The sequence below is a fragment of the Crinia signifera genome, chromosome 19, assembly GCF_055691185.1.
Source record: "Crinia signifera chromosome 19, ASM5569118v1, whole genome shotgun sequence".
NCBI lineage: Eukaryota > Metazoa > Chordata > Amphibia > Anura > Myobatrachidae > Crinia > Crinia signifera.
The window spans coordinates 28401050-28426852 of NC_139226.1; the positions used below are offsets into that span (position 1 = coordinate 28401050).

Sequence of the window (25803 nt, forward strand, 5' to 3'; positions counted from 1 at the left end):
GTTTTATAAAATCAAGGGAACCCCAACTTGATTGTTCCTTTGATTTTATTATACCAGCACCGGCTTTTTGAGCCCGGGGCTGGTTATGCTTAGGAGGGGGACCGCACGCCGTTTTTTTTTCTTTTTTATCTATTTTTTTTTACAACAGAACTATGCACAGATCTCAATGATCTGTGCATGTTTCTGATAAAATCGCCAGGCAGAACCTGGTCTATTTTTTTTGCGATTTTTAGTAAACTTTACTAAAAATCGCAACCCATTAAATATGCGAGTTCTATCCTTTTTAATGGGAAAACATCTGGATGCGATTTTTAGTCTAACTAATCGCACCTTTAAAAAATTCGATTTTTCCCGCAAATCGCACCCTATAAAATATGCGATTTTCGGGAAATGCCCGAAAACGGCATATTTTGCGGGGGGGGGGGGGGGGAACGCCTCCCATTACATTTCGCCCTAGGACACCAACATGCCAGAAAGTATCACACCAACATGCCACAAGTGTGTGATCTTGTGCTACCATTATTGATTGCAGAGGACCAAATCCCTCCGTATAATTTTCCAATTCAGGCTCTGCAGTTTTCTTCCCCAATCTTACATGGTAAAATCTTACAAAAGAAGCACCAAAGCACATGATATACTGTACAAGAATTTATTTCAATTGCACTGGCAATACATGAGAACCACAATTAAAAAGGCAATAAAAATGTGAGTCACTTCTTCCTGTAAAGGTTTTGTAATACGAGTTAGTAAAAATGGTTTGCATAGAACCCACCCTTCCCCCAATGTACAGTCATTGCAATGATGGAGTATCGGAAGCACCAGTCCTAGAAAAAGATCTCTCTGGTGAGAGAAACCGAGGTAACGGGAAGCTTCAAACTGAAACCAGGAGTTGATAGCGGCCACTAGTGGTCACCACTGAGAAGCAGATCCTTCACATTGTGAAACTTTGGAGCTCTTTAAAATAACCAAAGCAATATATATCCCACCTTTAGCAAGTGAAGGGTTATTGCCCAGTTATAGAAAAAACACAAAAAAAAAGCTAAATTCACTGTAAGACCCATTTCTGAGCATAGAAAAAGGCAAAGGTTTATATGCAGAAACCCAACTGAAAGAAAACAGCATTACAGAAGATTGTCTATTCCTAAATCTCACCCTAAAAATGTATTGTTAAGTTTAGTCCGGAGGAGTATCAATGATGGAACTCTGCAGCCCATGAAACAGAAAATACAAAATGGCTGCACAGCGGACGGCTGAGGTTATAATGGTGTCAAGTATTTGTCCAGTAAAGTTCGTCATTGCACTGAAAAATCCATCTCCACCTTGTATATAACAAATAGCTACAAGAACAGTAAAATAAGTTAAAACGGGAAGAAAAAAAAGTTGCACAATAAACAAAAAAAAAACCTAAACAAAAGAAACAAGTTCACAGCTGGGACAAAGTCTTCACAGCAAATGAAGCCAATTTTACCCAATTATGTCCACCTGCCTACAACATCTACACAAGTGGCGGAAATAAGCAGTTCATTTAGGTTAGCTACATGCATGCTAATATGGTAGCATATCAATTACACGTATATAACCCTCAATCAATAGATCTTATAATAGAAAACCTCACAATATATTTTCCCCTCAGCACCTGTCATACTGCCCACAGCCTGTAGGTGGAGCTGTTGCTTTATTTCAGGATTAGAAAGCAACCAAACAAACACACAGCCAGACGTAGCCAATGCCAGATGTCCGCAATGTATGGTACATTATGCCGGTACTTCAAGATGGTTTGTAAACAGGCAGCTGGGTGCTGTACATTCTTTATATACATAAGAAAGGTCATTGAAACCCTGAAAGAGCATAATATGCACTGGTAGATAAAAGTGTTCCTATAGACGTGGATTTTATTTTTTCAAAATGTCAAGTTTAGACCTGTATATTGCTTTGGTGGCTTGTACGTGCCCTTTCTGACACTTCAGGCACGCTGCTTCACCATTCAGACTTCTTGCAGCTGTAATGAATCAACGAATGTAAGGAGTTAAATCAAAGCAAATTACAGACTTGTACGAGATACAACAGAAGCACTTCATAATATTATGTAATAGGCTAAAATACATCCAATGTTCATTACAGCAACAACCCTGTTTGACAGTTTTCATGGTAATTCCTATTGGGGGTATTATCGCCAACAGACTCATTTTCAGACTTTGCGGATCTCCCTGGGTTTTACGGAATACGCTCCACCATGCCCCCCTAAACACACATAGAGCCTGTTTTTCACCAAGACGTTCATATCATCCGTGAAGAGCTTGATTTAAATGCCCCCATATACAACAGGAAACTAAAACTATGTGGACAAAGCAACATCTAGGAGATGAGCACTTAGGGGCAGGAATACTATGGAACAGGTTTGTCCAACTGCATTAAACGTCAACAGAAATGAAGTATAAACCAGCACGATTTAGCAGTTGTCCTTATTGACTTTCTACATCAGTTGCAGATTGGGAATATATTTACCAAACATCCGATTTAAGAGAGCGGTAATAACGCATGTAAAAATCAGTGTCCTCAAATCCAGAAAGGCAAACCATTCCGTCTAGTAAGAGAAAGCATGCACAAAGCCAACAGATGCTCTTAAGGCAGAAATAAACGATTCCGAATTTACATTTGGCTGCTGCTGCGGCCTCCTTTCCACCAGACAAAGAATAATGGACCTGTCCGTTTCCAGATTTAACTATTTTACAATGGACACCGCACCCTTTCTCTTCCAACCACGGAATGAGGAGAACAACTACACAAGATCTTTAATTTTGGCATTTGAAACTTTTGGGTCTGCCTCCCAATGCCAACATCAATACTAATTGCAATATACAAAAATCCTATGGTACTCATATGGTCAGGTAAGAGAGGACTCCTACATGAGCTCAGCCAAGTTTTACCCAGAACCAAGTTCAGTTAAAAAAAAAAAAAAAAAACCGACCTTCTATTGCATTTTCTCTTTTTTGACTAAACGTCGCAAATTCTGTGTTACATGTGTTTTTAAAATAAGTGTTAAATACAGTCATTCCTATTCCATAGGAGTTCAGGGGAAGATTTATTAACCCTGATGAAATTAAGTAAAAGGTGATAATGCACCAGCCAACCTTACTCATTTTCAAACCAGCCTGTCACTTGTCAGCTAGGACGCTGATTGGCCACTTTATCACTTCACCATGCCTTCCTGCCAGGCCCACGTCTCAAGTGGAGTAAATGTTTGCCTTATTAGAAGTGGTGTAGACAGCCAAATAAATAAGTCTCTAGATAGAAATCTTATTAAAAACAAAAAAGCTTCTTACTGTAGATGGTTTTTCCTGAAAAAGGTTTTGTATTATTTTCCAAAAGCACTTTCACCAGGGTCTAATTTTTGGGGGGACGTAAGCATTTAGCAACTATAAACAGACTCCTAATTGTAGGAGGGTTACTCACAGTCCCCACCTATGAGAATGTGAGAACTGTGGGCTCTTGGAAGAAAAGGGCCTTGACCACACAGGAAACACACTTTCAGTTGCTTTGGCAATTGCCGGAAAGGTTGACAAAAAAGGGTTTATATGCAGGATGTGGGCATCCACCCGTTAATGGGTGGAACCCATTACAAGCTGGTACCAATATTTTTGACTTTGGCCAGTTCCACGTATGGAGACACTCTCCTTAAGCAGCATTTCATGTTTCAGCGATAAAGTCTGACACCTATTCCAATGCACGGCCCCCGTATACAATCATAGAATGCTAAATCTGATAAAACACAGCGCCACGGTGCATGTCTAACATGTGATGCTGCTTGTTACTGGAGAAACTAACCATTTTCCCTTTATTTAAATAACGGAACTTTTTTTTCCTCTCTCCCAAAAAGGTGCAAACTTCACAGCGTTGCTATGTTTGTACATAGCGCAAACTATATATGTTTAAAAAAACAATACTCTTCCTAAATAGCCCGTTTTACCTAGGATCACGGGAATAAGATACACATTCGTAGATCTTCCTCCTCTCCCACCAACAGTTCACATAAAATACATTTTTTGGAGAGTCGCGGAAGAAAAAAAAAAAAAAAAAAAAAAAAAAAAAGGGGGGGGGGGGTTAGAGGCCACAACTTTCAAGTATTAAATCAAAAAAAGGTTGTTTAAAAAACCATTTGAATTCTATATATTAAAAAAGGCACAAAGTTATATTTGAAAATAAAAAACCAAGACAAAAAAAAAAAAAACATGATCCCCAAAATGAAAGGCGGATGTCTCCGTTACTGGAGCGGTTCTCTCTGAGTGCGGAGTCCCTGATAGAAGCACGTGTCCTGCAGCCTCGCTGACGGTTCTGGAGTGAATCGGAATAAAGTTTGTGCTTCCAGAAAAAGAAGGAGGAGCGGCTAAAAGCTGCGTTCAGGATGACTGAAGTCTTAGGAATATTTCCAGATGGCGAAGGTGGCAGTGAGCACGCCAGCTAGGAAGACCCCGATGGTTTGAAAGGTAGTTGTGCCGAAGTACGATAGAATGCCCTCCTGTAATAAAATCAATAAAAAGTCTTTATTATTTTTCCACCCTCTGCGTTCCCTGAACCGCCGTAAGTTACAAGTACTTTTTGGGAGATACACATGGATGAGCCAAGTCAACACAACTGACCATTTAATTTCAACAGGAGCAACTATCCCAGGGGTTCTAGCTCTGGTTAAATACACACACACATGCGCTCATTCTGAATCTATCTTATGCTGGGGCCGCTATACGCGTCTGTTGGGAACTGGTTAGCGTGTATGCTCAACCTATTTATATTACGCAGTGTTGCACTATTTTGGACCCTTTCTTTCGGTCTTTGAATATATTTTATTCGGGATGGTGGGAGACCAAGGAAACCAGGAATTACTGTGAGGAGACAATTGAGGTTAGGGTCTTAACACGGGTTATTGGTCAGCACATAAAAAAAAAAAAAAAAAAGAGGACATGCTTAAGGTTGGCAGGGTCAAAAAGTCAACAAAAGCATTAACCCCTTCACGACATTTGACGTACATGTACGTCATGACTTCTAACTGTCTAACAGTGACAGTTAGGTGATGTCTGCTGTCCCTGACAGCAGACATCCCCCCTCGCCGCCCAGGGGGGGCAGGGGTGCCCCCCCCCGGTCGGCGATCGCTGTGATTGGCTGTTCAAATCTGAACAGCCATTCACAGCGTTTCCTGTGTTACCGGCGGCTAAGCCGCTCGGTAACACAGGGATCGGTGGTGATCGGTGCTGTCAGGTACAGCACCGATCACCACCGATGTGCAGCCCCCCCCTCGCACCCGCCGGGCACTCACCCGGCAGCAGCTCCCCCGGAGCATCTGGAGCGCACGCAGCGCTGCCCTCCTCCCCCCTCCCCCCCGCAGCAGCAGCATCAAGCTGCAGAAAAAGTTATAAAATTAAATATATGCACTGAAAAAAAAAATTATATATATATATATACACCATGAGCGGGGTAAGGAGCTGGGAGGCGCCACAGATTCACATCTGTGATGCGCTATCGTACTTCCGGTAAAACCGGAAGTGCGTCGGCCGGATGCCGGCGCTGGAACGCAGCTCTGGAGCGCACAGCTTCCGGGAATATGCCGGAGCTGTGCGTAACTATGGCAATAGAATGTAACAAGCACGGGGTAGTCAAGGCAACGCGGGATATCTAGGTTACAGTAACGCAATGGTATATGAGTTGAACAAAGCCGTGCTTAATCGTTATAATAACGTGGTATATAGCCGGGGGGATTATTAGTAAAAACCAGGGTAAGAGATAGTGCGTGTGAAGGGGTTAGTAGGAAAGTTACTTTCCTACTAACCCCTTCACACGCACTGTGGTGTCCTGTTTTCAAGAACCACGGTTGTGGACCTGTCAAAACCCCGTTTATCTTAACACAGCCCTTCTTTTCCAAGACCCAATGCACAACCTCTATCTCTTACCCTGGTTTTTACTAATAATCCCCCCGGCTATATACCACGTTATTATAACGATTAAGCACGGCTTTGTTCAACTCATATACCATTGCGTTACTGTAACCTAGATATCCCGCGTTGCCTTGACTACCCCGTGCTTGTTACATTCTATTGCCATAGTTACGCACAGCTCCGGCATATTCCCGGAAGCTGTGCGCTCCAGAGCTGCGTTCCAGCGCCGGCATCCGGCCGACGCACTTCCGGTTTTACCGGAAGTACGATAGCGCATCACAGATGTGAATCTGTGGCGCCTCCCAGCTCCTTACCCCGCTCATGGTATAAATAGCCGGACGGGAGGGCAGTCAGATCAGCTGGCTGACCCTGTCCCTATCCAGGATGTTTCTGCGCCGCTGATTATATGCTGTCTCACTACTAAACGTAACTATGTCTTTTGCCTGTTTATTTGTACATGTCTTTGGATTCAGTATTACATGTACCAATTGTTTGTACTTTCTGTATACTTTTAGGCTCCTTGATAAAGGTCCATACTGGGACCGAAACGTCGGGGCTTGTATACTTTGATTGCCTACTGCTATGTTGACCCAGCTGGAATTAAAAACAATTTTTTCGTTTTATCACATGGCTGAATTGTGATTTAAGGAGAGTGCTCTGCTTCCATACCTATTGGTGTGGAAAACTCTGTCTATTTAATTAGGGCATGCTACTGCATGTACCTCTGCCGGGCACCCCACTGCTGTCTCCATTTGGGTGAGAGTGCGGTCACTTCCATTCTCTTTAGATATTGAGGCTCTGACCTCTTGACCTGACACCCACACTTGACCTGGTACTATAGGACCAGGTGACAGCACCCTGAACTGCTGCCCACTATTGTATCTACCAGGGTACACACAAAAAAAACCCCCTCCCCCCACCCCTATCCTACGTGTATGTTTGTACTGTCTCTCCATATCTGTGTATTATTCTGCCTGACGTTCGTTCCGTCCAGTATGGCCACAGGGGGTTTCCTAGACGACCTCCTTCTCTCACAGGCCGAACACGGCATAGTCTCACTCACAGACGACGACGCCGACAAAGTCCTATTCGACGCTTCCGACTTTGACTCACTACCCAATGAGTCACCAACCGACCTCTACCAGAGGCTTCTAAAACTAAAAAAACGCGAAATCGACTTGTCCTTACACGGACACTTCCTTTCGGAATATTATCGTAAAAAATTTATACCGAGGGGCTTCAGGGTCCCCAACGTACCCACCATTGGGAGACGGAACCCCACATTCTGCAGTCGCTGGTGTGGGGTTCTCAATAAATGCTCCTTCGACCTCATGCTCCTTGTGGTCGAGGAGGTAGGAGTAGAGCTCAAAAAAGTCAAACAGGACATAGAAGAATTTGGGAATGCCCATCTGGCTACCATAAAAACTGACAAAACCACTAACCTGATCGAAAAAATTAAAACCCAGATAGAGTCATATAAACAGGACTTGCTCTCCTTTAAACATAATAAATTAGCAGTAGTCACATCGGACTACCGTAACCACACCGTCTACAGGTGGTTGGTAGGTGAGTCAGGATCTGCCCGCCCACAACGACCTTACCGCCAGAGACGACAGAGAAACCCATACCAATTTAACACCGGTTCCTCTACCTCAGCGTCTGAGACCGAACAGTCAGAACCTCAGTCTGATTTTTTAGACGCAGGCCCAAGCAGCACAAAACCGGGAAAACCCCCCAGAGGCAGGGGCGGCGCCCACACCCCCGCTGCGGTCGTCTCCGGCAAAAGAATACGCAAGCAGGTGCAGAATTAGTATTCAACCTCTCCGACTCCGAACTGACACCTGCCATGACATCACTCCTGTCCAAAGGACTGTCTTTCGTCCCGACCCACCCCCACGACAGCTTTGACACCACCATAGACATCTATAAATTTGGGCGCAAACTGAGGTTACAGGAACAGTTCGCCGACAGTTGTCCTGGTACCCCCAGATCCAAATTCCATAAACCCTCTGTGTTTGACCCCATGTCTACCAACCCCAGCATCAAAACGTTCACTAGACTTGTTGAGAGGGACACACTACAATCACCCGCCAAACCTAGGTATGACAACCTAACCAAGACCGAACGGGAAGCACTCAGAGACCTAAAAGGGAACCCCAACATAGTCATTAGACCAGCGGACAAAGGGGGTGCGGTGGTGGTGCAAAACTGGTCTGACTACCACTCTGAAGTGGTCCGACAGTTAGAAGACACAAATACCTACAAACCTGTCCAACAAAACCCCATACCAGAGTTCAAAAGAATTATTGACAAGATACTACAGAGGGGATTGACCAGTAACCACATCCCCAAAGAGACGTCCGAATTTCTGACGGTAGATTTCCTGATCTGCCCGATCATATATACCTTACCCAAGGTCCATAAATCCCACTCTCACCCGCCTGGTAGACCTATCATCTCGGCACGTGGGTCCCTACTACAACCGTTGGCCATATACGTTGACAGCCATCTCCAGCCTCTCGTCACATCCAGTGATACCTACATCAGGGACACTTCGGACTTCATCGAACAACTCAAATCGGTCGACATCTCTTCACGAAACGTACTCCTAGCCACGATGGATGTAAACTCCCTGTACACTGTGATCCCCCACACAGATGGCTTACGGACTCTTCGCAATAGACTGGATGAACGCTCTACACTTATCCCATCAACAGACTTCCTTGTTGAATTGGCTGAGGTAATACTGCGCTATAACCACTTTATGTACCAGAAGAACTACTACGTCCAGGTATCTGGGACCGCGATGGGGTCTAACCTGGCACCCTCTTACGCATGTACCTACATGCTTGATTATGAACACCGGTATATCCTACCACACTACAAGGACAAGATCATATTCTACAAGAGATACATTGACGATGTATTCCTCATTTGGGCAGGCTCGCCAGAAGAATTCACCAACATGGTAAACAACCTTAACACCAAGGACCATCCGATTAAGTTTACACACCTTTCCAATGAAGAATCGATAAACTTCTTAGACATCAACGTCCGCCTATCTAATGGCAAACTCCACACCAGCCTCTACCGAAAATCTACTGACAGAAACACCCTTCTTCTCACCTCAAGTCAGCACCCACCTACCCTGAAAGAACATTTGCCTATCTCGCAATATATGAGAGTCATGCGCAACAACACAGATGACAACATTATGAACACCCAACTGGACGAGATGACTGACCGGTTCAAACAGCGGGGTTATTCTGAAACTACCCTCAAACGCTGCTTATCGAAGGCGAGGAAGAAGATGAACCCCTCTAACCCCGAGACCCAGACTCCTAAACCACCAAGGATGGTTTTCGTCAACAAATATGACCACACTTCTACCAAAATGCAGACCAGTCTGAGGAAGCATTGGCCAATCCTGGCATCCGATCAGTCGCTAAAATTGCAACAATATGGCCCACCGATGGTAGCCTTTAAAAAGGGACCTAATCTCAAGGAACTCCTCTTGCGACCCACTACAAGTCCACAAGTCGATTCGAATCTGACATGGCTATACTCGAAACGACCTGGCTGCTTCCGATGTGCTGGATGCACAACCTGCAATAGCCTTACCCCGGGCCCCACCTTTCCACACCCCCACACAGGTAAACCTACGAAAATAAGGTACCGCCTGCATTGCCAAATGGATCATGTAATCTACCTCCTCTATTGTCCCTGCGGCCTTGCCTATGTTGGCATGACGACACGAAAATTCAGAGAAAGGATGGCGAACCACCGCAACTCGATCAGATCCGCCATTGACACAAGAAAAGCTGAACTGCCTGTTCCCCGCCACTTCCTGGCAGCAGGACACCAGAACTCTAGCCTACGTTGCCGCATTATTGACTGGGTACCCCCGCCCCTCCGTGGAGGCGACCGTGGACTGGCTCTAAGAAAATTGGAAAGCAGATGGATCCACCGACTGGGTACACTTGCCCCCAAAGGACTTAATGAGAATAATCCCCTCTCCATTTTTTTGAGATAAATCTCACATACCCATATACTTTGGATATTTCGCCTAGAATTGACCCTTTGTATAGTCAACTGATATATGAACAAATACGAGACTGCCTCCGCTTGTACTGTGTCCCTTGCAACTCAAAACCTGCTCCGATCTTCTACCTAAAGTGCCAGTTTTGGGTCCGCTATCTACCTATATATATGTATACTTCTCTTATATATGCTTTTGTATATTTTCAAAAATTTGTTTTGTGCCTCTTGATATATTTATGTACTTAGACTTTTTGTATAGATATTTGTGGGCTTCTTATATACACATGAACAGTCGGTATTTGCCCCCGGCTTTAGATATAACCTTAATCTCCAGCCCCTTATCTACCAGTGCCCTCCAGGCGAATAGAGCACTAACCTTGAGAGACCCTCACAGACCCGTCGAGATCCCAAACAAATATCACCTTACCACTCACTTACGTATCCCCTGTAGTTTTATCACTCTCTCCCTACCTCTCACCAGCTCGCTACACCTGTTGTTAAAACTGTGCACTACACCAACCTAGTGCACCCCATACGTGACACGGACTATGCACATAACCCCCTGCAACGTCCCCCTGGTGCACACCCGCATACTTTCCTACTAACCCCTTCACACGCACTGTGGTGTCCTGTTTTCAAGAACCACGGTTGTGGACCTGTCAAAACCCCGTTTATCTTAACACAGCCCTTCTTTTCCAAGACCCAATGCACAACCTCTATCTCTTACCCTGGTTTTTACTAATAATCCCCCCGGCTATATACCACGTTATTATAACGATTAAGCACGGCTTTGTTCAACTCATATACCATTGCGTTACTGTAACCTAGATATCCCGCGTTGCCTTGACTACCCCGTGCTTGTTACATTCTATTGCCATAGTTACGCACAGCTCCGGCATATTCCCGGAAGCTGTGCGCTCCAGAGCTGCGTTCCAGCGCCGGCATCCGGCCGACGCACTTCCGGTTTTACCGGAAGTACGATAGCGCATCACAGATGTGAATCTGTGGCGCCTCCCAGCTCCTTACCCCGCTCATGGTATAAATAGCCGGACGGGAGGGCAGTCAGATCAGCTGGCTGACCCTGTCCCTATCCAGGATGTTTCTGCGCCGCTGATTATATGCTGTCTCACTACTAAACGTAACTATGTCTTTTGCCTGTTTATTTGTACATGTCTTTGGATTCAGTATTACATGTACCAATTGTTTGTACTTTCTGTATACTTGTAGGCTCCTTGATAAAGGTCCATACTGGGACCGAAACGTCGGGGCTTGTATACTTTGATTGCCTACTGCTATGTTGACCCAGCTGGAATTAAAAACAATTTTTTCGTTTTATCACATGGCTGAATTGTGATTTAAGGAGAGTGCTCTGCTTCCATACCTATTGGTGTGGAAAACTCTGTCTATTTAATTAGGGCATGCTACTGCATGTACCTCTGCCGGGCACCCCACTGCTGTCTCCATTTGGGTGAGAGTGCGGTCACTTCCATTCTCTTTATATATATATATATGTGTGTGTGTATATATATATATGTATATATATATATATATATATATATATATATATATATATATATATATATATATATATATATATATATATATATATATATATATATGTGTGTGTATATATATGTATATATATCTATATAATAAGTTGAAGAGTCTGTGTGCGTGTGTGTGTGTGTGCGTGTCCGTCGCATTGCGGACACACCGTGGCACTCAGACACCAAATTCGGCAACAAGATACCTCTTGACCCGGTGGTGTGCACCTCGAAGCCGTTTTTGGGAAATTTCACTTAGAAATTTAAAAAACACCAAGTTTTAATTTTCCTTCATTGATGATCTGGGGAAAAGATCGACGATCTGGGAAACCGTTGCGAAGGAACAACTCCACACCTGATTTAATTGCTGTCAGTGAGTATGAATGACACATTCGAACATTATGGTGAAGGCTTTAAACAATTAGGAAATAATTGAGGATATACATAGACCACACATAACACACACACACACACGTACACATTGTACACGCACACACACACACACACACACACAGTATACCACATACACACACATAGCACAGAACACACACATTTATACGTAGAGAACCTCACACACCTACACATTGGACAGATACACACACAAACACACCACACGCAGTACAATACAAATCCATACACACTACAACACACACCCCAAAAACAGTACAACAAACACACAGAACACACACACTAAAACATTGCCAGGATACGCACAGCACACTACACACACACACATATATATACGTAGCACACCTCACAAACTTACAAATTCGGCAGATACACACAACACTCACAGTACAACACACACCCAAAAACAGTACAATACACACCCACTTAAACATTGCACAGATACACACAGCACACTACACACACACACACACACAGATTTATACATAGCACACCTTACGCACTTACACATAGGGCAGATACACACAACACACACACATAACATACCACTAACAGCACAACACACACCCACATACACCCAAAAAACCAGTACAACACACACACAAAACACACACTTAAACATTGAACAGATACACAAAGACACAACACACACATACTGTATATAAGTAGCACACCTCACACACTTACGCATTGGACAGATACATACAATACAACACACATAACCACATTCAGTACAACACACACAAACACACAAAAAATTATTTGCAGTTTATTTAACAGTCTGTACCGGCAAACAAAAACTGTACCTAATGTACTGTTTCTACTATGTTCCCCATATCCGTCTCTCCAGTCCTCCAGCCTGTCACTGCGCTCCCCGGCCAGTTGCACTGAGAAATCTTTGTCCTGGCCATTGCACCCATTGATCAATACAAAGTGGGTGCACTGCACTCACCCTGTTAGTCAGTTGGATATCAGGCACCGCTTTGCCTTAAGGGTTTCCCAGACTCTTTTGGTTCATAGATAATGTTTGGTCGATGGGCATGAGCGCTGCATGCATTTGTTTGAATGTTATGAGTGTAAGAAGTTGAAGAATAAGACTGAGATGAAGATTTGTCACGTTATAGTGTACAATTTACTCAATAAATCGTGAAAAAAATATGTGTACATAGAAGTACAATCAAGAAATGAAAGTAGGATTAAAAAATAAATTATGATTCAAACTGATAATTGTTTGGATGGCGGTGGGTTGCGAAACAAATCTATAGGTGGAGGGGGTATGGATATTGTGGGCATAATTGGTGTTTGGTACACCTACAGGGGGTCCCCAGTTGATGAGAAATGTTCACTACAGCGTCACCTTAGGTGGATTTCCAATTGGGGTTCAGGGGGTCTTTTAGGTATCCCTTTAGTCTCTTCTCCTGGAGCCTACGGTCTCCCTCTCCTGGAGCCTACGGTCTCCCTCAGTGATTGACTATCATTAAGGGAAACCGTAAGCTCAAGGAGAAGAGACCTACAGGATTGTAAAGGGTCATTAAAAGACCACCTGGACCTCAATTGGAAATCCCCCTATGGTGACACTGGGGCAGATGTATTAAGCCTGGCGAAGAGATTAACTGGAGAAAAAGTGGAAGGAGATAATACACCACCCAATCAGCAGTGTTTGAAATATGACAGTTGAAAGTTGATTGGCTGGTGCGTTATCTCCTTCCACTTTATCTCTTCGCCAGGCTTAATACATCTGCCCCACTGTGACACTGTAGTGAAAATCCCATCGATTGAGGGCCCCCTGTAGGTGTAACAAACACCAATTATGCCCACAATATCGGCTTAATACATCTGCCCCACTGTGACACTGTAGTGAAAATCCCATCGATTGAGGGCCCCCTGTAGGTGTAACAAACACCAATTATGCCCACAATATCCATACCCCCACCTATAGATTTGTTTCACAACCCACCCCATCCAAACAATTATCAGTTTGAATCAGAACTTATTATTTAATCCTACTTTCATTTCTTGATTGTACACTTACATTTTTTTCACGATTTATTGAGTAAATTATACACTTTGTAACATGGCAATTCAACTTCTTACACTCCAAACCTTATCAATGCACCCATTGATGATTGTGATGACTGGATCAGTGGATTGGCCCGGCGGGTGTAGGGAAGAATTTGGCCCATTGCACCCATTCCCAGTGGTGCATTACAGTGGTGCGGATAGTGTGCGTCGCGTCATGACATCATGTGGCCAGGCCCGCCGACCTGTTCCCACACTCAGGGGCTGCCCCACTGTTTGGTAGAGATGCCCGGTGCATGTGCTTTACAGATCCCCAGACCTCAGAGACTGCTGCAGGCAGGTTCGGTGAGGGGAGTGGCAGTGGCAGGGAGCAGTGAATTTTTTATTAATTATGGCGCGGTTAGTAACGCCCACCCCGGTCCCCACGCACTCAGTGCCTGTAATTACAAACCCTAGAAACTGTAGCATTGAAAGTATAGAAATGGAGGTGTGGCCATGTCCCTTTCTGATTTTGTACCGATTTCTGACCCTCAGATGTTGGAGGATATGTCATACAGTAGGTGCTAAATCTCAGGAGTGGATGTGGAATTCATCAACACATACAAGTTATCAACTCAGGAGCGTTGTGTTTCAAACAACAACACCACACCTGATTTCATTGCCGTCATTGAGTATCAGTGCAAACACATTCTAACATTATGGTGGAATCTATAACAAATTACAATCTTAGGTCTTTGGCACAGCATATTGTAAGATGGCATTTTTCAGCAATTTTGGAAATAAAGAAACCCAAAGGTTTTCCCGGGCAACGCCGGGCGGGTCAGCTAGTAAATATATATATATACACACACACGTGTGTGTGTGTGTGTGTGTGTGTGTGTGTGTGTGTGTGTGTGTGTGTGTGTGTGTGTGTGTGTGTGTGTGTGTGTGTGTGTGTGTGTGTGTGTGTGTGTGTGTGTGTATACCGCACCGATTACCACCGATCGCCAGCCCCCCCCCCCCCCTCCCACCCGGCAGCCCCCCTCCCTCCCACCCACCCGGCTGCCGCAGCGCCAGCACCACTCCCACCCCCCCGCCAGCCGCAGCGCCAGCCCCCCTCCCAGAGCTGGTGACTAAAATGGGGTCACTTGTGGGGGGGTTCCACTGTATTGGTGCTTCGGGGGTCTTGCTAATGCGACATAGCACCCACCATTCATTCCACCACCAAAAATCACTCCTTCCCTTCTGAGTCCTGCCATGCACCCAACTGGTATTTTTTGGTCACACGTGAGGCATTGCCGTACTCGGGAGAAATTGGGGCACAGATTTTGGGGTGATTTTGAGCCAGAACTGCATTTTTGTGTAAAAAATTACATTTTTTTACACAAAAATGCAGATCTGGCTCAAAATTTTTCATTTTCACAAGGAATGAAGGAGACAAAGCACCCCAAAATCTGTGCCCCAATTTCTCCCGAGTACGGCAATGCCTCACGTGTGACCAAAAAATACCAGTTGGGTGCATGGCAGGACTCAGAAGGGAAGGAGTGATTTTTGGATTTTGCAGCACAGATTCTGGTTGAATGACCCCCGAAACATCCATACAGTGGAACCCCCCCACAAGTGACCCCATTTTGCAAACTACACCCTTCAGGGAATTCATCAAGGGGTATAGTGTACATTTCAAACCCCCCGGGGTTTCACCAATTTTGATACAACTGAGCTGTGAAAATGAAAAATTAATTTTTTTCATTTTCACTGCCCAGTTGTACCACAATTGGTGAAACCCCTGGGGGTTTGAAATGTACACTATACCCCTAGATGAATTCCCTGAAGGGTGTAGTTTGCAAAATGGGGTCACTTGTGGGGGGGTACCTAACTTTTAGCATCTTATGGTGCCTAGAAACCTACATGGTGCCTAAAAAATAATCTCATAAAAAGGAGGCTCCAAAATCAAGTAGGTGCTCCTTCTATTATGAAGCCTGTGGTTTGGTCACCGTGCACACTAGGGCCACATATAGGATATTTATGAAAACCAAAGAATTGGGGGAATCAATTTTTAGTCACATTTCTCTAGTAAAATCTACTGTGTTCCTTAGAAAAATGTATTAAATTAGCAAAAAAAATGAAATTTTGAAATTTCACCTACACTTTCTTTTAATTCCTGTGAAACACCTAAAGGGTTAACAAACTTCCAAAATGCTGTTTTGAATACTGTGAGGGGTGCAGTTTTTGAAATGGCATCATTTATGGGGGTGTCTCACATACAAGTCCCTCAAAGTCACATCATAACTGACCTGGTCCCTAAAAAAATCAGTGTTTGAAATTTTCTTGAAAATTTGAGAATTTGCTATTCATATTTGAAGCCTCCTAGTGTCCAAAATAATGAAAAGGAGGTTGAAATAATGATTGCAACATAAAGTAGACATATGGTCTTTGTTAGTTATTAACTATTTTGAGTGGTATGTTTATTTGTCTCACAAGCAGAAAATGTGACATTTTGCAAATTGCTAAATTTTCCATTTTTTCACGATATTTTGGTATTTTTCACAAAAAAACACAGACTGTATCGACCCAAATTTACCACTAACTTGAAGTACAATGTGTCACGAGAAAACAATCTCAAAATCACTGGGATAAGTAAAAGCAAAAAAAAGTTATCCCCACTTAAGTGAAACATGTCAGATTTGAAAAAAATGGCTCTGTCATGAAGGCACAAACTGGCTCTGTCATGAAGGGGTTAAAGCAGGACATAGGGAAGGTCCAGGGTTTTTGGTCCCGAATGTGGACAGTATTTTGTTCAAAGTGACGAATGGACGAACTTTTCAATTTGTTATTCACTTTCTAAAATTGAAGGTACTGATTTGTATCAAAAAAGACCCGTGATTGTATCCGGATCGGAAAGTGCTAGGTAAAACTCATATCAGTTCACACAACTCACCCAGCCTCCTTGATCTCTTATCCACTGGACAACATAATCCCGGAGATATTCCATGGTCCAGTCAATGATTGTGCGAATCATTTGGGGGACACGCGTAAACAGTGCCTACAAGATACAGACAATTAGCATTCAGCCATATAAACCCTCTCACAGAGGATATTAAACTACAGCGTAATGTGAATTAAAGCAGAAACCAGAGGCAAATCCATGGGCTGAGCGAGTTTCATTAATGTCAGCTACACGCAAGACTTAACGAAGCACAATGAACAAAAGCAGTTTTTACCAGTATGATACAATAGAGCAGGGATGGGGAACCTTCAGCCCTCCAGCTGTTGTTGAACTACGCATCCCAACATGCCTTGCTAAAGTTTTGCTATTTGGCAATACAAAAACTGTTGCAGGGCATGTTGGGATGTGTAGTTCAACAACAGCTGGAGGGCCGAAGGTTCCCCCACCCCTACATTAAAGAATGGATTTAAAACCATATAAAAGCCTAAAATTAGCAGTTTATCATCCACATGCAGATTTGCACATAACTCCATAAACCAATGACATTGCTAGGGAGGAGTGAAGGGGACCGCCCCTCAGCACTGTGCCAGAGAACAATTACATGGAATGCAGAGGACCCAAGAATGGGAGGAGCCAGTAAGTGTTAAGACCAATACACACTAGGCGATATTGAGCGCAAGGTAGCTCACTTTTCCTGCTTTGGGCTACTTTGACCTCAAAAACGCTTAGGTGTGCAGCCGATGATCGCCGGTGTGCCCCTCCCACATCATCGCCCAATATTATAGCCACTTTCCGAGCAGTAGCAGCACAGGAAACCCTCCAGCCATGGCGATACTAGCCCAAAGCATTTCTAGTAAAACAGTAGTAACTATTACAATGGCTAGCTAGTCTATCAACCATTGGCAACTACACCATAGAATAAGCAATTGTCAATTCCTGCATTAAATTGGAGATTTCTATGTTTATTGCCTTACACGCTTCTCAATGTAGCCCCGATACATTTGTGACTCACCTTAATGACCAGTTTGCAGGCAAAGTAAAACAGCGCTACCACTCGTCCCCAGTTAAAATTGCCATCAGCAAACATTTCAGTGGCCACCCGGAAGAAGACCTCTTTGGGAGGGTTGCTCTGCACTTGTTCAATCATCCTGGCAGACAAGATCAGAAGCAAAAAGAGTTTCAGGACAGTCAGCAGATACTAGAGAAATGCATTCAGCAACTCAACCAGTACTAGCCAGTGCTCAGATGATTACACAGTTCTCATTTAAAGCAGCAATGCCCTTTAGGAACCACCTTACCCCCAAGCTGGAACAGTTAACCCATGTCTCCCCTGCTACAGCAACAAAAGACTATCGTTCAAGTTCACCCCTTTAAAATGCTTCTGTAGAAGGGGCAAGTGGGAGAACAATAGGACGTTGCAATTTCTACCACGGGTTTCTTTTTGCCAACTAAAGCCACCAGATTTTCTAGCCAAGCCAACCACGGAACGCACGTTTGTATTAAGCAATTAGTATCTGTCGTTTTAAATGTCTGGAACTGAAAGGACCCATTCAGGAGTCCCTTGAGATGCCACCGACAGCCAAGGGACAAAGGTCAGAGCACATATTTAAGTCTGGCAAAGTTTATAATGCCACTAGTTTGCTGTAAATTTACTATTGTTGAACATGAGTCACTTAAAATCATAGTAGTCCTTGCCAGAGAACTTATAGACCACAACATTGGAGAATCCAGGTGAAAGCATCAGTAAAGAATATTCTGCCGTTCCAATATACACCAAGTGGTAAGCTCCAATACTGCAGTAAGACTAATGATGACAGAAACAAGATACGCAACCAGAAACCCTGCAAACCTGAATGTAGATCCTACCTCTGCAGCTCCATATTCCCATCCAACTCATCTCCGATCTTTCGAAGGCATTCACTTAGCCTCTTGGTAGAAGGGTTCACCGGCTGCTGCTCAACTGCGCCCAGTTCTGCAACGTCTGCGTTTGACGCAAATGGATTGCGCTGTACCCGGTCCACGATAAACCTGAAGTGCGAGAGGATGACAACGTAACGTTATGCAGCCAGGACACCATGCATCAAAGTGTAATACACTGGTCCAGACCAATTGCCCTTGAGCTCCCCCGGCAGCCTCACTTATGATTTGGCACTTGATGGGGGTGGGGGGTGGCAGCAGCATGGTCTGGTTAGCTGGTACCTGCGAGTATCTGGTAGTGGCGGGTGCTGCTGAATTTACAAAAAATTGTATTTTGAATTTGTTTTATCTTTATTCAGCAGTCACTTTGCTCCTGCAGCTACCAGACCCTGCACATAGGTGTGTGCCAGTGGTGCTTCAACCCTGCATGTTGAAACTTTAGGGTTCGACCAGATACACATGGGGTTGGAGGGGATGTCAAATACATCCGATTTCTCGGTCGATCAGTCGGGATCGGGTGAAAACTGCCCAAATTGGATAAGTGTATTGGCACCTTAAGAGTTCTATCAAGATTGCTGAAAAAAGAACCCAAACCCCCCTGAAAACCAGAATAGCAGCTGGTCCTCTTGTGATTGTAGCAAGTATAATTATTAGACCACTCACCCACGCAGCAGAAGGTTCCCTGTCTGCAGAATTTGCTCAGGATCAACTGCAAAGACAAGGTTAGAGAAGTAAATCATCAGTAAAAGCATAATCAGTCCTGGCAATTCATATAGTGTCTCTCTCCCTATATGTCTATACACACACTTATCACAATAATGCATTAGAAAAAGACACATGATCTGTTTGCTGATGACACGGTGTACAAGTATTCCCCAAACAAAAAGTTGCATCCTGTAGTTCTTATAATAACTGGGGGTGGGTGCAGAATTATGAATCACTGCAGTTCCTTAAGATTTGCATACAAAACAGCCTAATAATATTTGCAGAGCGTCACACAGTCGCCATGGCTACAGGCCGCAATATAAGGAGTTATGACGTCCATATTAGAACTCACTCATCCGTACTTCCTGGTTGCTGTACAAAAATTTCACGGTAATAAATAAGAAAATATATATATAAAAATTTAAAGTGGGACGCCCATAATAATTTCTGCGCAAATACACCCAATGTTTCCTGTAAAAATAGTGGATCCCATTTCTTTGAAGTCATTTTTGCTCTATGCCCTAGATCAGTGATAGCCAACCCTAGCCCTCAAGTACCCCGGCCAACTGTGCATGTTTTGCAGGTCTCCACACAGAATCACAAGTGCTATAATTAGCTCCACCTGTGGATCTTTTCAAATGTGCCTGAATAATGAGCTCCACCTGTGGATCTTTTCAAATGTGCCTGAATAATGAGTGCACCTGCCGGGTGACCTGGAAAACGTGCACTGTTGGGGGTACTTGAGGACCAGGGTTGGGAACCACTGATCTAGATGGCTAACCTTGACACTCCAGCTGTTGCACTACACATCCCAGCTACAGTTTTACGATTTGGCCATGCTAAAACTGACGCAGGGCATGATGGGATGTGCTGGCATGCTGGGAAGGTTAGCCATCACTGCTCTTTGCCGTTCTCTAGTCAGTTTAGGTTAGATACTTTTACTTTGCCGATTTACGACAGGAAATAAACAAAACGTAACGGTACTTGTGGATTAATCACGGCTCCCACGATGGCCATCGTATGCGAAAAAAATCGCATCGCATACGATTTTTCACTGAAAAGCACCCAAATGCATTGGAATTAGTATGAAACATGTTCAATGCCCCCCAAATGGCATTTTTGAGGCTGTACCACCCCCGCAACGCAAACCTGAAGCGTGGCGAGCGCAGCGAGCCCGCGAGGGGCGGCGGTACGCGTCCTACGACCTTTTCATACCCCCACTATCCACGTCGGCGTTGAGAATAGAAAGTGTGGCGAGCGCAGCGAGCCACCGAGCCCGAAGCGTGGAGAGCCCCGCGAGGGGACGCGGATACCTTCACAGGTATCCACGTCCCCTCACGGGCTTCACAGGTGTCCTCGTGCCTCGCTGCGCTCGCCACACTTTCTATTCTCAACTCCACGCCGACGTGGATAGTGGGGGTATGAAAAGGTCGTAGGACGCGTACCGCTGCGCTCGCCACGCTTCGGGTTCGCGTTGATAGTGGGGGTGGTACAGCCTCAAAAATGCCATTGAACATGTTTCATACTAATTCCAATGCATTTGGGTGCTTCTCAGTGAAAAATCGCATGCGATTTTGACTAACTGCAAAAATTGGTAAAAATCGCATCGCATGCCACTATATATGGCCGTGATAATCCACAAGTACCAACGTAACTATGTGGGTTAGTAGAATAAACAGTGAGAAGCCCTTTTCAAGGTGCACAACTAATTAAGGGTCCTCAGATGTACCACTAATAACGAATCAACAGGGGTTGGGGAGATTTTAGCCCTACATCGAAGCAATATAGTCAGATCGTCAATGTTCTAACAAGAGAAGACTGGGCGAGTTAGCCTCTGGGCAGCACAAGGGCAATTTCCCCAGCCAGCATCGCTCAGCACACAGGCTAGCAGAAATTAGGAAAATAATCAGAACTTTAATTTGCTGACTGAAACGTGCTATGACACTGGAAGCTCTCTCCTACATTATGACAGTAGCAGGTAGAACAGGGACACAAACACCGGCTCTCCTAGGAAGGTGGTTACAGGCTTCGGTTTCCTGGTATGAGTCACCTTCCCATCTTCCTCTGTTGACCGAAAGGACTCTGGTTTCCAAGGCCACAGACACCTACAATACCTGGAACCTACTACACTCACTGTCCCTCTGCTGTTTATCCAGCCAGCAGCCCTCAGCTCAGGTTACAAGAAAACAAAAGTCAGCAACAGGCAGGAGAAGCATCAGCAGAAGTCTGGGCTCATCGCAGAGCCATCAGCTTGGTAATAGGCCACGGTCTGTGGTTTCTGGTCAGGCACATTAGAGGATCATAAGAGACACAGGCAGGAACTTCCTACTGATTTCAGCTAAGTCCTGTCACACGCCAAGTATGGAAGTGGCCATCATGTGCCTTCTGCTGAAGCCAATTAGGTTTTACACAGAAGATCAGTGTTAATAGCTCAGGAAGGCATTAGTGAGAGTACTTCCGAAATTATGCAGATGCCACCACGGTGACCTTCCGTGGTAACACTGCCCCATGGTGACAAGCCCACTGCAGACACCAAACCACCGCTAAGCCGCATCGGAGGATCTAGAAAGTTGTATCAAAAAAGATTCAAGTTTTCTAGCTGGGTCCTGTGGGTGAAGATCAGACAAATGATTCAAGTGGGTCTGGGAAAGAGAAAAGCAACATCATGTGTTTGCTCTTCCCATTGGTCCCATCATTCCCCCCCCCCCCCCCCCCCAACTGCAAAGTTCAAGTGATAAGCAAAACCTTTCACTGCATTTGATAACAGGAGTTTTAGAAAACACCGGCTTTAATGCTGGGTGTACACCATACAGTCATTGGCCCGATTCCCCAATATCTGCTGATTGGCCTGAGGATTGTATAGGTGTGTATACACGAGTTTCTACAAAAGCTCAGACCAGAAGTCACACCTCACGTGCTGTTTAATATTTAAGCTGCCAGAACACCAGATCATATAGAAGACTGAACTATTTGTAGTTTAGTGTGTATGGGGGTCAAGCTGAAAAATACTTTTCAACCAATCGTGAGCTTTTAACTCAGGCATGTCCAAACTATGGCCCTCCAGCTGTTGTGAAACTACAAGTCCCATTACGCCTTGCCACAGTTTTGCTAATCGGGAATGCTAAAACTATGGCAAGGCATGCTGGGATGTGTAGTTTCACAACAGCTGGGGTGGGGGGGGGGGGGTCACAGTTTGGACATGCCTGGTTTATTTAACTGGATCAGCCGAGTGATCAATACGATCAGAACCCAGCTTAAGCCAATATTGTTTATGCAAAGATTGAGCAAGATGCACCCACACAACAAAGTGAGATTCCTCCGCCGTAGTAATGTAAGTTTTGTCTACCCCAGAGCCAACAGCCTCCTAAAAAAAGGGGGGGGGGGGATATAAAAGGTGATAAAATTACATCATCGCACTTGCACACACATCACACCCACTGCACACAGCGGTAGCAGAGTCTCACGATATTGGGACAGACCAAGACAGGGAGGTAGTTAGAACGGACCCATTGCAATACTTGGGAAATAGCAGGTGCATGTACTGGAAGAATGCATATACTCTGTAAGTGCACACACATACATCAGTCCATTGTGGTTAGGTGATAAAATATCTATTGTTATCTACTAAAAAATCGTGATCAAATATGCGAACTGAAGAGAGGTCTCCTTTTCCAGTAAATGCCAGATTTAAAGGTGCCCACACATCGGTAGGTACATTTTGTACTAGATTGCATGCGATACGCTACAACAGGGCACGATTTGAACAAGATTTGATGCGATCCAGTCCACAAAGTACTGCATGCCTTTTGGCTTGAAATATGAGCTACGCGGGAGCGCGCATCGCCAGCCAAAATAAACACGGCTTAATGTGAAATACACGCAATGCTTTCTAAAAACTCCACAGCGCACCCACGAATCGCATGGGCGGGCACCATTACATATTATAGTCTAGCCCACAGGTTTTCAAACTTGGTCCTCAGAACCGCACACAGCGCATGTTTTCCAGGTCTCCTCACCTGCCGGGTGATATGAGAGGGTAGAGGGATGTTCAGGGTCCGCACACATCTATTAGTTATTGAGCAGGTATTCCTACGTGGTTTGAGATAATTTGTCGCCTTAATAGTGTATTTATTTCTTTGGTGTGCATCCACAGTGCTATCCTTTCTCTTTTCTAGCACCTGCCGGGTGACCTGGAAAGCGTAAACTGTGTGTGGTCCGGAGGACCGAGTTTGAGAGCCACTGGTCAAGTCCAGATGTTATGCAACTCAGATCTTCTGTAGTGTGTGGGGACCATTAGACAACTATCATGTTGGGGAAGTTCACATTAAATACATACACAACATAGCGGTTTATAAAATGAGTTTAGCTCAACACAACCTTATATAGACCGCAAGAAGCATTTGTGAAGTTCTCATATCAGGCACAACAACCGCTAAACAAATACTGTAAAACCATTCTGCCTGGGCTGACTGCGTAGGAAGTGAGGAAATGAAACCACCTCAATCTCTTGGTTTCTGAAAAAATAAATACACCACTCAAATGTAATACTAGCAAAGCCCCCCAGCTCCCCTCGTTACTCTATGACACTAACTGTGATGTAGCAATAATTTATAACCGCACGCAAATGTGCAGGATCCGTCATCTCAGCATGGGACCTATGGGGGATGTGGCCAGCGACGGTGCACAAGAGAAATCTTAATAGGGTTTACAGATTCCTGCTGCGGTCCCTCCTAATTCAAGTGATACTTAATGCTATATTACAGGCGGTGGGCCAGATTCTCTAAACTTCAAAAGTGATCAAATGGAAAGTGATAAGCAGCCAGCCAATCAGCTCCTACCTGCCATGACACATACTGTGTTTAAAAAATATCAGGCAGGAGCTGATTGGCTGCCTGTTTATCACTTTTGAAACTTACAGAATCTGGCCCTGTGTCTGAAAATTAACAGTAGCTGGTTGGCTTTTACTTTATCACTCGACAAGACTTAAGGCCCCCATACACTACGCTGAGGTATAGCTAGCGATACCTAGGTAACTGCCCACCAGCTATCATACGATGCAACGTACGAGGTCCCCATCATGTCAGCACGATACAAGAAAACCTTGTGGCAGGAACGACTATTTCCGGATACAATGCACATCGGAGGTAAAACACATATGATACGGCATAGTGACAACAAATAACTTTTTTACCATCTGACTAGCAGCCCTGTGCAGGAACCTGAGCCAGGGACTATATAATGCTCTATCCAGCTCCTGTATTACACTTTATCTGTATATTACTGCTGGTCTGTAATACATGGGGAAGAGTATCCCAACTCCCATACAACACTGGGGTCTACATGTTGATAAATACCTACAGAAATAAAGCACAGTGTGTGCATCCTGGTCAGGACTCAGCAGATGCATCTCTGGGGTTAAATTACTGCAGTGGCGTGGTACTCTAGCTGCTGTGGTACTACACATACCAGCATGCCCTTCCAGTTTGAGCTTACTCTGTGGCAGGGATGCGTAGCCCCACAGCATGTGGGGTACCACTGGTTGCTAAGCATAAGGTGGTCTCTCAAGTGCTTCATATGCATGGTGGTCCACAAAGGTCACCTGTTGTGGACAACAAGTACCAACAGCCCCCCAAAGAGGTCAGAGGAGGAAGTAACGAGCAGAGGGAGGTCTATGAAGGTGTTACAGAGTTCAGTTGAGCCAAGCTCATGCTGGGACTTGTAGTCCTCCCTAGAGCTGGGTAGCCGCTCGGGGCCTCCTACAGAGTGACCTGAGGACAGGTAGTGGAGGCCCCAACTTGTGACTTTCCAGGGATCCTATGTACAGCCCAATGGTGCCCGACACCGCAATGTCCCCGGATGTTACCTGACACACTCGCCTCCCCGCGGCCATTGTTCTCCCGGGCACCGGCGCCGTCTTCTCCCTCACCAGCATGCCGGGAGCAGTCATCACCGGCACCCTGTTCCGCCATTCCAGCTACGCAAGGAGGAGACTGAGCTCCTGCCGCCAAGAGCGAGAGACAGAGACGCTAGACACGCCCCCCTCCCCCCGTGCGGCTTCCTGCGTCATGACGTGCCGTTGCCAGCCGCCAGCGCCATTTTGATTACTGGCAAATGACACATGTGCTTCTGTTATCTCATTTTTGGCATACTTGTGTATCTGGTTCGTGTGTGTGACACATCCCTGCAGAAAAATAAACAGAAAATAGGAAGCAGTAAATAATTCTAAGGGGTTGTTTAATTGGTGCTAGTTGGTATTCTTGGTGTGTAAATATCAGGAGCGGCACCTCTGCCAGCGAATCGCTCCCTGCACCGCTAAGTT

At 44.8% G+C, this 25803-nt stretch overlaps 1 protein-coding gene across 1 annotated transcript; it reads right to left on the reverse strand.

The window, feature by feature from the left end:
• Positions 1-635: 635 nt before the first annotated feature.
• BAX (BCL2 associated X, apoptosis regulator) lies at positions 636-25528 on the reverse strand. Its single transcript, XM_083162237.1, has 6 exons — positions 25348-25528; positions 19443-19488; positions 18729-18890; positions 17875-18010; positions 16854-16958; positions 636-4516 (listed from the first exon to the last, which is right to left on the reverse strand). The coding sequence occupies exons 1-6, from the start codon at positions 25451-25453 to the stop codon at positions 4415-4417; spliced, it is 657 nt and encodes a 218-aa protein (XP_083018363.1). The 5' UTR covers positions 25454-25528; the 3' UTR covers positions 636-4414.
• Between the last annotated feature and the right edge of the window lie 275 nt (positions 25529-25803).